The sequence below is a fragment of the Carlito syrichta genome, unplaced genomic scaffold (assembly GCF_000164805.1).
Source record: "Carlito syrichta isolate Samal-C Ts95f unplaced genomic scaffold, Tarsius_syrichta-2.0.1 Scaffold289251, whole genome shotgun sequence".
Classification (NCBI taxonomy): Eukaryota; Metazoa; Chordata; class Mammalia; order Primates; family Tarsiidae; genus Carlito; species Carlito syrichta.
In genome coordinates this window covers 90,391-106,618 of record NW_007233347.1, presented here as the reverse complement: position 1 = coordinate 106,618, position 16,228 = coordinate 90,391, and the positions used below count along the sequence as shown (strand labels likewise).

General features: G+C 40.2%; 1 protein-coding gene across 1 annotated transcript in view; it reads right to left on the bottom strand.

The window, feature by feature from the left end:
- The window catches only part of PDE7B (phosphodiesterase 7B), a 146,609-nt gene extending 139,008 nt beyond the window's left edge, over nucleotides 1–7,601 (bottom strand). Inside the window, exon 1 of the mRNA XM_008054213.2 lies at nucleotides 7,329–7,601. Coding sequence (XP_008052404.1) covers nucleotides 7,329–7,569 — 241 coding nt within the window. The 5' untranslated portion in view covers nucleotides 7,570–7,601. The remainder of the gene's footprint in view (nucleotides 1–7,328) is intronic.
- Between the last annotated feature and the right edge of the window lie 8,627 nt (nucleotides 7,602–16,228).

Here is a 16,228-nt window from a genome sequence, read left to right as displayed (position 1 = left end):
TCACTTTTGATACTTTATGTGAAGTGTTCCAAGATGCATGAACAGAGTAGTTATCTTAAAAGTATATAAACACATGCATAATTTATATGCATTTGCTCTAAAATTTTGTAATTGTCAATAAATTACAACTTCTCTATATGAAGAGAGTGCTGTCTCATAAAAGTTTTGCACTTTTTTTTTTTTTTTGAGTTGGAGTCTCACTCTGTCACCCAGACTGGAGTAGAGTGGCTGCTTCCAGCCACTGCAGCCTCGACCTGCTGGGCTCCGGCGATCCTTCCACCTCAGCCTTCCAAATAGCTGGAACTACAGGCACGTGCTACCACACCCGGCTAATTTTTTTTTTTTTAATTTATTGTAGAGATGAGGTCTCGCCAAGTTGCCCAGGCGGGTCTCGAACCCGTGGACTCAGGCAATCCACTCACCTCGGCCTCCCAAAGCGCGGGATTGCAGGCTGAGCCACCGAGCCCGGCTGCACTTATTTTATACCTTTTAAATAGTTTTGAAACTCACTCTTGTGTTTTATTTTAAAAGTTTTAATGATTAATCCTAGTCTTCTGCCAGAATATAAGCTTAAAAATGACTCCATTAAAAGGAAGAACCAGAATTCATATTTTTTTTATTATAAAGATGTGGGATACATCATATTTTTTGAGTAATCTGTCCCTGAAAAATTATTATTCATGCAATTAATGGAAATTTGTAAGCTATTTTATTCCTTCTGATAATTTTCCTCTTTTTTCTCACATATCAAAATGTATTGAGTAGCTGACATGAGATAGATGTTAGGGAGAACACAAAGAAAAGAGAATGTTCTCCAGACTTTCAAAGAGCTGGAATCTGGGAGGAGAGGAAAAAAATGTACCCTGATTCTAAAAAATATAAAGTGATTTGCCTGTGAAATAAATTCAGAGAAAATTCTGTGAGACTTCAGAAAAGGAAGACATATTTTTCTTTAGTCATCTCAGGAAGGATTCGTGATGGGACTGGCATGCAGGTGGGGTCTTGAGGAATGAAAGGAACTGAGGACATGGGGGAGAAGTGGTTTTACAGAATGAGAACAATGAGCAGAAAGCAAATAGGACACCGTGGGATGCTTCTTGCCTGGGTGAAATACAAGTGCCCAGAGAAGGCTCATGACAAATAAACCCAGAAAAGTGCCTGAGAGTGGAGAGTTTTGAATGCAGAGTAAAAAAATGTGGATGTTCTCTGCAGACACCGGAGACTATTGAAGGTGTGTGAAGAGGGACGAGACATATTCTGACTTTTCTTTTAACACTGTTGATCAAAATCACAGAGTAGAAAAGAGAGAGGGAGAGTCGGAGGCTACAGCAAGATCATAGGCAAAACAACACAAGGCTTGACCAATGGCTGTAAAACTGAGGAGGGAGGATGTGAGAGAAGCTGTTGAGAAAATAACATTAGCCCCAGTCATTATGAGGGTCAACATTTACTGAGCATTGGTAGGGCATAGACTCTTTGCTAGACAATTTTTTCCCCTTGTTATTATGTCAGTTAGTTTTCACAACAACGTTATACCAAGGCGCTACTAATCGTTCTCTTTTTAAATAAGAGAAAATGAAGGCACAGGGTTGCAGAGTACTTGTCCAGTTCCATGCTGGAGGTGCAGGACTGAAACATTTGTAAATCTCTGCATGGCTACGACCATGGCACTCCTAGTCTTGCTTACGGTCTTGGGGCCAACTGGAATTGGGGAGCTGGAGAGAGAAGTTTTGAACCTGGGTTTCTGCCATTTTTGAAAACAAGTCAGCTGAAGAAACAGGTTTAGTTTAAAATAAGATGATGTGTTCCAGTTTTGACTCAATTTTACATTCACATTTAAAGGATGGATTGAAGTATCATTAATTATTATCCAGCACGGCTACAGATTGAATGCAGGCTGATGTGTAAAAGCAGTAGTTTTAGAAAAAAATGCTATGAATTAATGATTATCTGCTGTTGAGACTAATTGATTCTTTGCTCAAAGCAATTTGTCTTGCTTTGAATGAACTCTTTAGTACTGATGAGTATTTGAAAGTGTGTATACATTTGTATAAGTGTTTTTGAATTTCACCAGTTTAAAGTCAATGTTTTGAGTCGACAGAGACATTTAAACTCACAAGTGCTTGTTTTCCCACTGTAGTTGTATACAGAACTCTGATTCATAAAGTCATAAATGTTTTTCTCATTAAGCTTTTGATTAATCTCTGAGTCCCTGGTGCCTAGACGAGTGCCTGGTATACACTAAGTGTTCAGTGAGCGCTCCTTGAATTATAATAATCAAAGTGTTCATTCTTCGACATAAGTAATGTATATCATGCTTAATACTTTTTTTTTTTGAGTTGGAGTCTCATTCTGTCACCCAGACTGGAGTGCAGTGGCTGCTCCCGGCCACTGCAGCCTTGACCTACTGGGCTCCGGCGATCCTTCCACCTCAGCCTTCCAAGTACCCGGAACTACAGGCACACGCTACCACACCCACCTAATTTTTGATTTATTGTAGAGATGAGGTCTCATCAAGTTGTCCAGGCGGATCTCGAACCCGCGGGCTCAGGCCATCCACTCACCTCAGCCTCCCAAAGCACGGGATTACAGGCTGAGCCACTGAGCCCGGCTTGAGACATTTTTAAAGAGTGCTTTAAAGGTCAATTTGGGCCAGGCACAGTGGCTCACGCCTGTAATCCCAGAACTTCGGGAGGTCAGGAGTTTGAGACTAGTCTAGGCAACATAGCGAGACTTGTCTCTATAAAAAATTAAAAAGAAATTAGTTGCACATGGTGGCATGTATCTGTAGTTCCAGCTACTTGGGAGACTGAAGTGAGGGGATTGTCTGAGCTCAGGTGGTTGAGGCTGTGGTGAGTTGTGATAGTGCCACTGCACGATCATGTGGGTGACAGAGAAAAACTCTAACTTTAAAAAAAAATTAATTTGAAATGTAGAATTCTGTAATCAGAGGATTATTTTTAAATATTTTCTTGTCTGAAGTTGTTTGATATTCAGGGCTGGGTATACACAAATTTATGATTTTGCATTCTCGTTGAAAGGCGGGAGACACTGCCTTTCAGGCTATGGGGAAAATGAGTTTTTTGTTTTTTGAAGGAGTTGTGTGTTTTTATATTTTCCTTCAATAAAAGGCTGTTGAAATGAGAACAAGTTTAATAAATAAGTAAGATATAATGTAAAATTTAGACCAGAGACACCAAAATGAAAGATAAGTTTCACAGCTGCAGAGTTTGTAGTTATTTGGTTGAATTCCAAAATCAAATTATTTATTCAACTAAGAACAAGTCCTGCTAGGGGATGTCTGGTCTTAAACTGATGGCTGACTAGACTCATAATTAGAATCACATTTGTCCTCATAGCATCTGAGAAGCTACCAATTTATTTCCCATACTGTTCCCTGTCCCTACTCTCCACCTATTATGTGCGATCATTGGCAGGTTGCAAGTTTATTTTCCATTGATAGTAGATGGGGACCTTTCCTTGGACATTATCAGTACTTGAAGCTCAGATCTAAAACTTAAGTCCAAAAAATAAATAGAGAAATGTAAAAGAGGCACAATCCTTTGGCTGATTTTGCATGGTAATATTATTTTTCTGCTTTGACCAAGGTTTATATTACATGAGTTCTCATGTTTGCTCCATTTGCCTATAATCAATGTCTTAACTTAAATTTAGATTACCCAGCATGTACCCTGATCACATAAGTTTTATGGACCAAAGTTGGGCAATTGAGATTCTGGCATAGTTCTGATCCAGTTTCAATGTGTGACCCTGGGACACATTGTTTAGTCTCTCTGAACTATTCACGTCTTCTCTAAAATACAAGGAGTTAACCAGACAATTTGATATCATCCTTTGTTTACTTCATAACATGAAAAAGATGTATTAATACAATGAAATAATTGGGTACAGTTCAATGAACTGAGTTGGCACTGACCTCTAGCACACCAATAACTTCCAGAGCCCCTTTTAGGATAAACAGTAACTTGGTCAATGCCCAGCTTTAGGGGCATTCCCAGATACCCCAAAATGTGCAGATGATGAGTTTCTCCCCCTTCTCCTCTTGTTGTTTCTCTTTCTGTCCTATAGCACATTGCTTTGAAGCCATCCAACAGTCTCCAGTGCATGCCGATCGAAAGATGGTGAAAGATGTTCACAGGTATCACTATCTTCCTATCACTTCTTCACTCTCTTCAGAGGACTGTTCTCCTTTCCATTGGTCACAATTGTGTGTGTGTGTGTTTTTTAATTAAATTATTTTTAAAAATAGAGACAGCGTCTCGCTTTATTACCCAGGCTGGTCTCAAACTCCTGGCCTCAGGGGATCCTCCTGCCTTGGCCTCCCAAAGTACTAGGATTACAGATATGAACCACTGTGTTGACCACAATTGAGTGTACTTTATCTTAAAATCTCATAAACACATATTCATGTTTTTGTGTTCTCATAATTTTTCTTTTTTGCCCTCTCCCTTTATTACCTCAGCCAAAACTCAGAACAATTTTCTATTTCACTTGTGAGAAACAAAGTTCCAGTCTTGTTTAAGAAGCATGAATAAAATTAATGGTGCCCTCTACTAAGGAAAAGAAAAGCTGAAACCTTTGAGGTTACGTTAAACTTCATCTCTAAAGTCTTCTAACGTGACTGTTGGTTCTATTCGGAATTTCTGCAATTTCATGGTTTTGAAAAGTTTAAACCCATCCATCGGTTACTGCAAGCAGTCAAAATACACACAGAATGTTATAACATTTAACTTTCCTGTTTATAATTACGAGCATGACAAAAATATTGTGTGCTATAAATTTAAAATGTTAAGTACCTCCAGGTAAAGATAGCAAAGAGGAGGGCATAAATAATGCTGGGGAAAATGGGAGGTGGGTGGAGATCTGAAAAGTTGTTTTAAAGAGAGGGCTGCTTGACCTGGACTTCGTAGTTTGAATAGCAAATTTTCAGTTGTTTGAGCCAGAGAAAGACATTTCAGGCAAAAAGCAAGACTCAGAGGAGGTCGCCACTGGGTACACAGTCAATCGTTTTCAAAGTATTAATTGCTGAGGCAAAGGTGAAATGAGAGAGAGAGGGAGAGAGGGGAAGAGAGAAGGAGAGAGACTGAGAGAGGGAGGGAGAGAGAGAGGGAGGGGGAAAGAGGGAGAGAGAGAGAGAGAGAGAGAGAGAGAGAGAGAGAGAGAGAGAGAGAGAGATCCTCATGTGTCTTGGTGTGTTTTTGAAGACTTTCTACCACAAACCCCCATACATGAAATGAAAACAGCTTAAATGACTACTTCCTAAAAATGGAAAATGCCAGATTTTTGGAAATATTCTACAAGTGTTCCTGAGGTCCTCACCATCATGCTGCTATGGCGAAAATGGTACTGTTAAGGACTCCTGATGCTTGGAAGAAATGCAGCATCAGGGATAAGATGAGTGAGGAAGAAGTTACGAGACATTTTGGAAAGTGAAGTGATGCATTTTGGGGGTTTCTTCCTATGGCCTTCTGCTGTGCAGATGGATGATCAGGTTTTATGATACCAGAAAACGTGAGCCCTCCTCCCCCTGAGAATGAGAAGATGGGGAGGAAGACGGGAGTGGGGGGGCAAACACACATCCTCTGGGGATGTGTTGAGTTGAATCTGCTTTCTCACAGGCAGGTGACTGGGACAGCAGACTGGGTACAGCTTCCCTAGGAATCCAAGTGGCTCCTAAGACAATTTCCACTGAAAGAGAGGCAGTGGTCGCCAGGCATAGTAAGACTCAACAAGCTCTGCTTCATAATGTCCAAAATAATGTACCTTTTAAAAGTGATAAAAAAGTTACAGGTCCCCCAAATATTGCTTTTTCAGAACGTAGACCACTAATACATAATATAAATAATAATACCTACCCCACAGATGGGCTAACAGCTGTTGAATTAGGCAGTTTTATCAAAGGGTGCAATTTGAAATACTAATTTTAATCATTTATTTGAAACAAACCAAAAGTGGTAGCAGTTGAAGTGTCAGTTAAATTTTTGCCCAGGTGGGTTTTCTGGGTTTTTTTTTTGGCCCTACTCTTACGAAAGACAGGATGGCTTTCACATTACCTCATTTCTTCTGACCAAGATCCATTTCTCTGGGCATCCTTCTCCCAATTCCACATTAACCTCAGTCTTATTGGTTTCCTTCTCTTTCCTATGTACTCAAGCACTCATTGTTTACTAGAGACCAACACTAGTTATTTTTTCTTCCTTTTAAATCTTTTCTTTGCCCAGATCATTAATTCTTCATAATATTCTTTATAGATTATTAGGTAACACTTGAAAAAATTTCTGGCATAAATTATTAAAATCAAAACTAGGCAAATTTTTATTTCTCAGTCTCTTTGCACAGAAAGGGAGAAATAACTTTTAGATGTGTCTTTTCTATCTACCCCATCCCTCACCATGCCAGGATTCTGTTGTATAGGGCTAGCCAAGACTTCAGATGCATAAACACACACTCATGTTCCTTCTTCTAAAGTGAACCCATCACTTTCCAAATATCTATCAACATATTCCCCAGAGGAAGAGAGCATCCTGCCGTCAGATATGGCATTCTTAGTTTGCGAAGCCACTTAGGATACTTGGAAGGGATTCAAGGTATTTGCACCCACCGTTAGAAACACAGTAAAGTTCTCTACAACTGTCCCAACACAGCACATTCTTATGATATGACAGAGTCCCTAGGAAACCTCATTTCTACATTTGTGAGTTCATTTTTTCCCCTCATGTCCATGAGGGTACTTGTATTATTGTCATTTGTCAACAGTGGGAAACTGAGGCAAGGAAGTTTATTAACTTGCCTGGACCATACAAAGTTTCCAGGCCGAATTCAGTCTTGGAAACACGACATGCTGTGATAGCACAGTTAACAATTGGAAGATATATTTTACTTTATATACAGAATTACAAAAAAGCAACCCAAGGAGAAGATTCTCTTGGAGACATCTCTAACTTGTTGACAAGAAACAAGATGCATTAAGATGACCATTAAGAAGCATCCGATTCCACCCCCTCCTCACGGGGACTGACACTCAGGAAATTTAACTTGTTTAAGCCCACAGGGCAAGCTTGTGGCAAGCTCAGCCTGGGACCCAGGTTTCTTGATGTCCAGTCTAATACTCTTCCTACTGTACTGCTCTTAATTTTAAGATGCGTTTCTATCAAAGAGCAAACATTGGAAAGTCACAGCCTTCACACCCTACGCTGCACCGTTTGTCTTCCTCCCTTTCCCCAATTTCATGACTTGGGCTCTCCAGGGAACAGACTGAAAGAAATCAGACTTGGCCCTGTTACCTTTCACACTCCGTGTCAATTTACCTGGAAAACTGGGGAGAGTATCTTCATTTTCCAGAATGCCTCTCGGTTTGGTCGCCTGCAGCTCGCTTTTGGATTTCCAGACCAGCTTTACCATCCTGATCATCTCTGGCAAGTCCCAGGGCAGCGGCCCCTGCTGGCACCCCGGCCGGCTGCCCGGGGAGGAGGAGGACAGCACACCTTCTGGGCCTGGCCACCTCCTGCCTAGCTCTGCCGGGTGGAAATAGCGCTCTAGCACAGGCATTCTGCCCTGCGCCCCAGAAGAGGAGGTCGTGCCGCTGCCGCCGCCGCCGCCGCCGCCGCCGCTACCACAGGGGAAATTCTTCCCAGGCAGGGGAAGGCGAACCCCTGTGCGATCCTCTCCAGCTTCGGAAAGACAAGCCTCCTCCAGCCTGGCACAGCCTTCCCGCCTCTCCAGCCCCTGCACACACACTGCCGACGTGAGCGATTCACTTCCCAAGGTTTCTCACTGGTGAGAAACTGTTACTGTACTCCTTCCTTAGAGATAGAATGTATTTTTCCCCCCCTTTCTCTCTCAGGCCCTGAGTTCACAGCACTTAATTAATCCCAGGCTACAGCTGGAGCAACAGCAGAGGGGGGGAAGCCATCGAGGTTTTGAGCGTTTGCTTTTCCGCTTCTTCCTTCTGATTAATTTGCTTTCCGTTCTCTTTCGGTGCTTGTCAAAGTTGGTCAAATGGCTTAGCTCTTAAGGACTTCAGCAAAGAAGCGGGGTTCTCCCTTTGCCAGCCTCCAAGAGGGGGGTTTCCCCAGTGGCCAGTGACCTGGAGGTGTCAGGTGAGGAGTCACCCCCGTGGTGCAGGAAACCTAGACGTTTTCCAGGCTCAGGCCCTGCAAGCCCCAAGGAGCTTTGGGAGGTTAGGGATTTGGGGGCAGTGAAGGCTGAGAGCCCGCAGCACCATTCCACAGCTGCCTCTCTCCAAAAAGCCCGTGGTCGGGGGCACCCTGCCGGTTCACCAAGGCCTGTGCTGGGATGGGCTTCCGCTAATGATCATCCATAGCACAGTTCAAACATGCCTGCTCCTTCTCCGCACCCCTCCCCTTTGGTGCCATTCGGTTCTCAGCAAACCTAACTGGGTTTTGGCCTATTAGTCAAATCCCTTTGTAACCTCAGCTGCCCTTCAGCTGGAAGGGAAATAGCATTGAATCACATTCCACAGCTAACTTTGAAAGACGCGAATTAGGGAAGCATCAAGATACTCCTGCAGATGAGCAGTGGGCTTGTGTCACCTAGACACATGGCTCAGGATGGTTGAAAATTCACTGTCAAAGGAACCTAATCATTTTAAAGATGTTCATAGGGGAGCCTAAATGGCAGTGAAAAGAAAGAAAGTGTTCAAGACCCGCTTTCTGGAGAGAGAGCACTGTCGACTTCATATCTGGGCCACGGACTACTGTGTGGCCCACCTGGGAGTAGTCGAACTGAGGGCAGCCGTGGGCCATGCTTCTTGTTTCCCAAGGCTCAGAGATGAAGGCACCAACCCTGGAAGCCAGCGCCAGCACGACAAAAGCGGATGCTTCCTGTGGCTCCTATGAAAGGCCCTGGACAGAAACGCAAGTGGGGTGGTATTTGTGCCAGCAAATTGGGTTTGTAGGAACAATTTGAACTTGAGAGTCCACGTGAATCGCCCCTGTTTTCTTGGAGAACGTTGTAACAAACCCATCTCCCTCTCCTCTTCACATCTCTGCCTTGCAAAGCGCTTTATTTTGCTTGGCATGTCATTTTGCTGATGTACGATCTGTTGCTCTTGCTCTACATTCCTTTTAAGGCTGGTTTATCACGTGATCATTTGATGTTTCTTTATGGGAGACAGGAGAAGACTTGGGGGACAGGAGAAAGATCGAGGCGGAGTGTGTTTTATGTCCATCGCTTCCCACCTCGTTTCTCAAAAGTTGAAACCAGCAAAGGCTACTGTAATTTTGTTCTTCTTCTTCTTCTTCTAAACCCATGGTTAACAAGTTTAGTTTTCCACGCTGGATTCAGTGACTTTTCTTTTTTCTGAATGGAAAAGTATACTGGCAAACCTACTCTCTTTCCTACCAGGTGAAGAAAGGTCAAGGGGCTATAAAACAACAATAAAGACATTGAAGACAATGCTTTTTGTGAATTTCATTATTAAAATATTGATTAAACAGCTGTTCCTATACCCACCAGATAGTCACATAACCCAACTATGGAATAATCTGTAATTCATTTTATCAGGAAGACATGCCTTTCTTCATTTCTCTCTTTGTCGAGAGATGAAGGGATTCAAGCATCAGTTTGACGCTTCCACCACTCTGATGGCCCGTCCAGGTCTTATCTTACCCTTCCATCAGGCTGGGGACATCAGTGCTCTCTAGAATTGAGATTATTTTATTTAACAAGCACATATAGGCTGTTTCACTTTACTGTCATATTTCCTGAATAATGTCTTAAACTCACTGCTCAGTCACAAACTTCCTTGACATAACAACTGAAGAGTTTCCTAAGTGTTTGACTATTTTTATTTTTGTTCGGTTATTTTGCAGTAGTACTTAGCATCAGGATATCCTGACCCTTGGAACAAAGGGGTTAAGAACAAAGAAAACAAATATATGATATAATGTATCGCATACACTAATATATTAAGAACACAACACTGCATTGTACATTTCTTCAAGAATGACTTTAAAAAAAATCCAAGGTTATAAATTTCCACTGTATCCTCTATACTGCTTTCCATATTTCCTTATAAAAATATCTTAGAGAAGTTATAGGATGTAGAGTCATTGAACAGGAATACTTCCTAGTGGAGATGAGTCAGGGCCAAGCAAACACCATTTCACATTTTCATTCCAAAGTAGAAACGTACTTCATTTGAAGTTTGAAAATTGAAAATGTTTGCACAATTAAAAAATGTTCCCCCCCAGTATGGGATTATCTTCATCCCAGAGTAGAAGTGCAAAAATACCACAAAAAAGGTCGTTCTCATGGTATTTCTGGCTCACATAGAAACAGGAAGTACAGGAAATCTTGCGAGAAAGCTTGGCTTAGGAAATTTTTGGCTCAACTAGAGGCTCAAGAGATTGGGACAAACTGACAGGAGGCTAGCACTTACTGGACTAAAATCGCTCTACCACACTAATTCTCTGAAAGATGGTTTTATTACATTCCATAGTTAGCATCTGATAGGCTGTGATATTTTTTGTTTTTCAGATAGTTACTTTAAAGAGCATGCCTATAAACCTATGATTTTTCCCTACTCAGTGAATATCATGCACTTTGAGATAGTATCTGCAACCAGAAGTTTGGATCACTGGGGATGGGAAAAAGGGTAGGGATGTTTTGTGCTCAGAGGAATCATGAGGCAAAGGAAATCTCATCTATGTTACTTGCAAGGATTCTTACAAATGTTAATATCCGTAATTAACATGCTCCAGACAGGAAATTTCATGATCGACTTTCAAAATAACCAAGTTCTTTTTTCAGGCACTGTGAGTCAACCTAACATTCCATTAAGAGGAAAATAGAGTAGTTCTCTTCTTGTGTGAAAGAAACATAATGAAAACTAACAAAGTCAAAACAACTTGTTCCAATGGACACCTAATTCTATCAAAAAGACTGCTGTGTGGTTGCAGCTATAAAGAGTTGATGACTCTAATACTAAAGTATATGGCCAAGAAAAGAGTGTCAAAGACAATTGATTTAGCCCCTGATTTATTATTTTGAAGAATGTATAGTGTTCTGAGTGTTATATAATTTTTGTTTTGTTTTAGAGACAGGATCTCACTCTGCTGCCCAGGCTAGAGTGCCATGGTGTGACCACAGTTCATGGTGGCCTGTAACCATTAGGCTCAAAGGATCCCCCTGCCTCATCCTCTTGAGTAGCAGGGACTACAGCCACATGCCACCATGTCCACCTAATTTTTTTTTAACCTGCACACATATGTTTATCACAGCATTTTTCACAGTAGCAAGGACAGGGAACCAACCATGCTGCCCATCAAACAGGACTGGATAAAAAAAAATGTGGCACATATACACAATGGAACACTACTCAGTCACAAAGAACAAAATCATGAACTTCACAGCAACCTGGATGGACTTAGAGTCCATAATATTGAGTGATCTTTCACAGAAACAAAGACCAAGTATCATATGTTCTCACTCATAAGCGGACCCCGAACAACTATCGTAATATTTTAGGAAAAGGATTGGTAAAACATTTCTTTTTGTAGAGATGACGGTCTTGCAAAGTTGTCCAGGCTGGTCTTAAACTCCTGGTACTCCTGGCCTGAAGCGATTCTCCTGCCTCTACCTCCTAAAGCACCTGGATCACAGGTGTGAGACACCACACCTGTCATGTAAAAATCTTACAGACTATGGGTGCTCTAGGCAGATAAGTTCTCATTATATATGATTAAAAAGATACAATATTAACAGTATTAAATATTTCCAATCATTCTAGAAAATGTATGTTTTTAAAAAGTGAAAACTTAGCAACATAGTCATTCATTGCCATTTTATTTTAAACCTGTCAATAGAGTCTCATAAAACTTAATTTTAATGAAAAATCTTCTTAGATATTTTAGAAGTCTTTTATACCCTTATTGGCCTTAGTCAGTCTTCTATTCTTTAGAAATAATTCAAATTGTAAGAGAGTTTATTTATTTTGTCCTGAATTTTCCACTCCATAGTTCAATTCAAATATGGATGTATAAACACACACACACATACACACACACACACACACACACACACACCACACAACCACCCTGGTTCACAACTGCAATTCAAAAGAAATTTAAAATGAGCAGGAAGGGAAAAAACAGGTCTTTCAACTTTGTTTAATGTAGCCTAAGTAGAAGAAGCTCAAACAATTTACAGTGTCCTTCAGGAGAAATAGAAATGTAATTATTCTGGCCTTAGCTAATCCCAAGGAACAATGCCAGTAAGCAGGGTAAAGGACTTGGTCTGCAGACCAACCATACAAGGCAGCACATATTTCCATAGGGTGGAAGGCTGGTGGAGCAAAGGAGGAGGGGCTGAACCGACAGATTCATGGTTTGTTTCAGAACAGGTGTCTAAACTATACCCAATCATTCTCCTGTTCATTGTGCAAATACGTCTTAACTGAGAAAACAACAACAGAAGAGATAACATTCTGTGCCAGCCTCTGGGTCCTTTTTCAGGTTCTAGGGACCTGCCCAACTTTCCCTGCCTAGATTCTGGAGTTCCTTCTGCATTACTTCTTTATCCTTTATTTTTCCTTGAATATTTAATAAGAGAAACCAGGATTTCAGCTAGTAGCAGACCTCTACTCTGGCTCTTAGAAATCGAAACACATCCTAAGTTGACTGTCTCTGAGAAGCTTCCAACAACAAATGAGTCCGGTAACACGAAGGTTGAGAACCAAATGGCAGGAAGACTTGATTTTCTTGAAAACCTTTGCTCCTTCAAGCTGACGAGTATGGCCTCCTATTCTTTTCCATGACCGAACACGCATCTGAAGCTTTGGTATGTGACCCTGGCATCCTCTGTCTGTAACCTTTCCAGGATTTCAGAACTTATTTCCAACTGTGAAAGAGCATAAGTTGTTGTAGAGTACACGATACAAAATCTCATATTCAAGTATGTCAACTTTTCAAGAAACAGCTACAACAACGAATTTCTAAAGTAACCCTCCAAGACTATTTACCTCAAAGTTACAAAAACTGGGTTTCAACCTGCACTCACTACTGAACTTTGCCTCAAACATGCCTTATCTATAAGACATGAATACACCTTATCCATCACAATGGGATCTTGTAAGAATTAAATAAAACAAAAATGCTAGTTATTTTTGAACCATAATATGCTATAAAATTTAATATTATTATTTTTAAGCTACAGGAAGTCATAATTGGCAATTTAATTAAACTCAATGTTTGGTTATACTTGCTTTCCTGGGATCTACCTATAAGAAAACTGAAAAATCAAGCCCTCCCACCTTCAAAGTAGGTCTCACTTTGGAAATTTGTGTTCCCCGTTAGAATGCAGGAGCAGAGGAAATCAAAGACAGGGGTATTGGATGGAGAGAATTGGGGAGTGGTCCATGGGGAGAGATAGTGAAGGATTTAATGGTAGAGAGTGGGTGGGGTAAGGTCCACAAAGTTATTGAATGAGAGCAGATAGGCAAAGAATAATGCATGTGTTAACAGAAGTGTCTTACAGGATAAATATTCTTTTAAGACATTTGAGAGGTATAAAAGCCCATGAATCACGTCTAGGGTCTCATTCTGCATGATCTTTACCATGGGTTATTTGGTGCTTTGGTTAATACTATATGGGTTCTTTCGATGGGGAATTTGATTTTAGTTCACAGTGACTAATGGGTGTGTTTGATGTTTGAGCAATGCAGCTTTGTGTCATATGTTCTGGTAGTGAACATGTGTCTCCAGGCCTCCTCCTGGCCTCATTTCCCTAGAAAAACTCATGAGGGCCTCAAATATTTTTCTTGGAGTCTTCATTTCCCAACATCTTTATAATTTTGATAGCTCCTAACTGATTTCCGTGTAATTTACAAATGTTTCTGAAAGAAGTGTAGTGTGCAAAACTAAGCATAATGTTTTAAAAATGGCCAAAAAAAAAAGTTTGAAATATGCTTTTACTCTTTTTTTTTTTAATAAGTGAGATACATGGATTTTGAAAGATCTCAAGAATTGGGTCAGGCTAGAAGATCTCAAGGAGATCGGAGGGAAGATTATCCAAGTGTTCTTAAACAACTCCTGCAAAATGCTGGAGTAAGGGTTTTCCTCATAATATAATAAAAACAAACTAGATCACTAATGAGACATAGAAAGATTATTAATATAAACAACATAGCAAAAAGAAAAAGTGAGAAAGTGATGAGGAATTAGGAATAAAACTTTCTGATAGGACCTTTTTTTTGCCCTTGGCATTCACTTATGTTCATGTTTATCAAGTTCAAAGTCAATTTGGAAGAAAGAAATTTCAACTGCTCCATGTATTAATATATTGAGTGTAATCTTGTTGTCTCTTCCAATTAGTCTTCTTTTTCCCTGTTTCATTTATTACCTCCTGGTGATTATGAATTACATAAAATACCTATGCCAAAAGGTCTCTCTCAGGTGCTATTCTAGATCAATGCTTCTCAAATGTTAATGTGCATACGAATATATTGGGGGATCCCTTAAAATGTAGATTCTGATTTCAAAAGTCCAGGCTGGGACCTGAGCCTCTGCATTTCCATCAAGTTCCCTGCGGATGACAAGGTTGTCAGATCACACTCTAGTAGCAAGCCTAGAACGTTACCACGTGGCAGCTATTTTCTGCTTGCTCCATATTAATTATTTGTGAAATAAAATGCAGCAAAAGTCCTAGTCTTTACAAACACACCTAAAGGAACTTTTGAAAACAATCATGCTGGCTCAGACCAAATACTTTCAATGGAAATAAGCAACTAGAACTCTGTGTAAGAATAAAGGCTGTGTCTGGGAATCTTCATGACATTGAACCACAGCTTTTCAATTTTATTTCATTCATTTCTTTTTCACTATAGGTTAACTTTGAAGATAAGGTTAAGTAAAAGCCACTGTAATCAATGGTTATTATGGAGACTTAAAGAACTTCATAGACAAATATTACTTTTGAAAGTCTGTTCTCACCAAATGTCAAACACAATTTAGTTAGGCCAATTTCACCATTGCTCTTTCTTTCCTGCATTTTCTTTCCTGCATTTTCACCCCTATTGCTATTTTCAGAATGGTCGGAATACAGGCAAGGCTTTGGGTCTTTGATCTCCATCATGAGGGAGACTTTCACCAAGACTTGCTCCTTCATTTGATTTATTAAAGATTTATGTAAAAAAGGTCTTTGCATGAAGCCTGGTAATCTTTCCCACTGTAATATTCCAGGCATGAGTGAATGGTGACCAGATGATCCCACAAAGAAACAAAGATGGAAAAAAAGAAGCAGGCATTCATGGCACTATAGCCAGTGGCCAACAGTGCTGCTGACTCAGAAATGTACTTCAATGTTACAGACTCAGCGAAATACACACACAAAAACACAAATGATAAATAAAACTCTGCAACAGGTATTGCCTGCAACTCACACAGCCTCAGACACAGTATTCATGGGAAAATGATGCCAGAAGCAAGGGGCATGTGAAATCAGCTGGAAGACCAGGATAATCAAGAGTGTGGGGCTAGAACACTACCACATTTATATGATTAAAAATTTGTACAGTTAACTAAACAAGAACGCTTAGAATAAATGAAAGCATCTGCCGGTAATTGAAAACACAGTTTGCTGTATTTTTTTTCCATTGTCTTTCCTGATTCCTTCTAAGGCTAAGTACTCTGCTATGGTTATGAATACCTATATTTCCTGACATGCAGGAGAGTAACTAAAAGAAGGATAAAGAGAAAACTGGAAGATGTTGTGTTAAAAACTGGTATACATCATGTTTATTATTTTAGATAATTTTAGATGTTGTTCTCCCCTAATGACAGAATTGAGGGTAAAAATGAAAGGGAAGGCGGTCTAATACATAGTATTCAATACGTAGTCTATAAACAGCACACTCTTTGCCTAGTATAGTACAGGGATTCCTACTGCACCCCTTTTTGTTTGACATGTAGTGTTGCTAGAAGGATAATGGTTCCATAATCAAGGAGAGAAAGTCCAGCACACTAGAATATTTGTCTACATTGAATATTGAACATATAGAAGATCTCTATCATCAAAAGATTCTCTAAGGTTTCCCCTTGGGTAATCTTTTTCATTCCACATTTAAATGCTAACCATATTTTGCTCCTTCTATTCTGTGAATTACTTAAAATGACTGTGTATCTTTCTGTCTATAGGATATGGACATTAAGTGGTCCTACTCGATTATTTTCTTATTTGGACCTCTGGA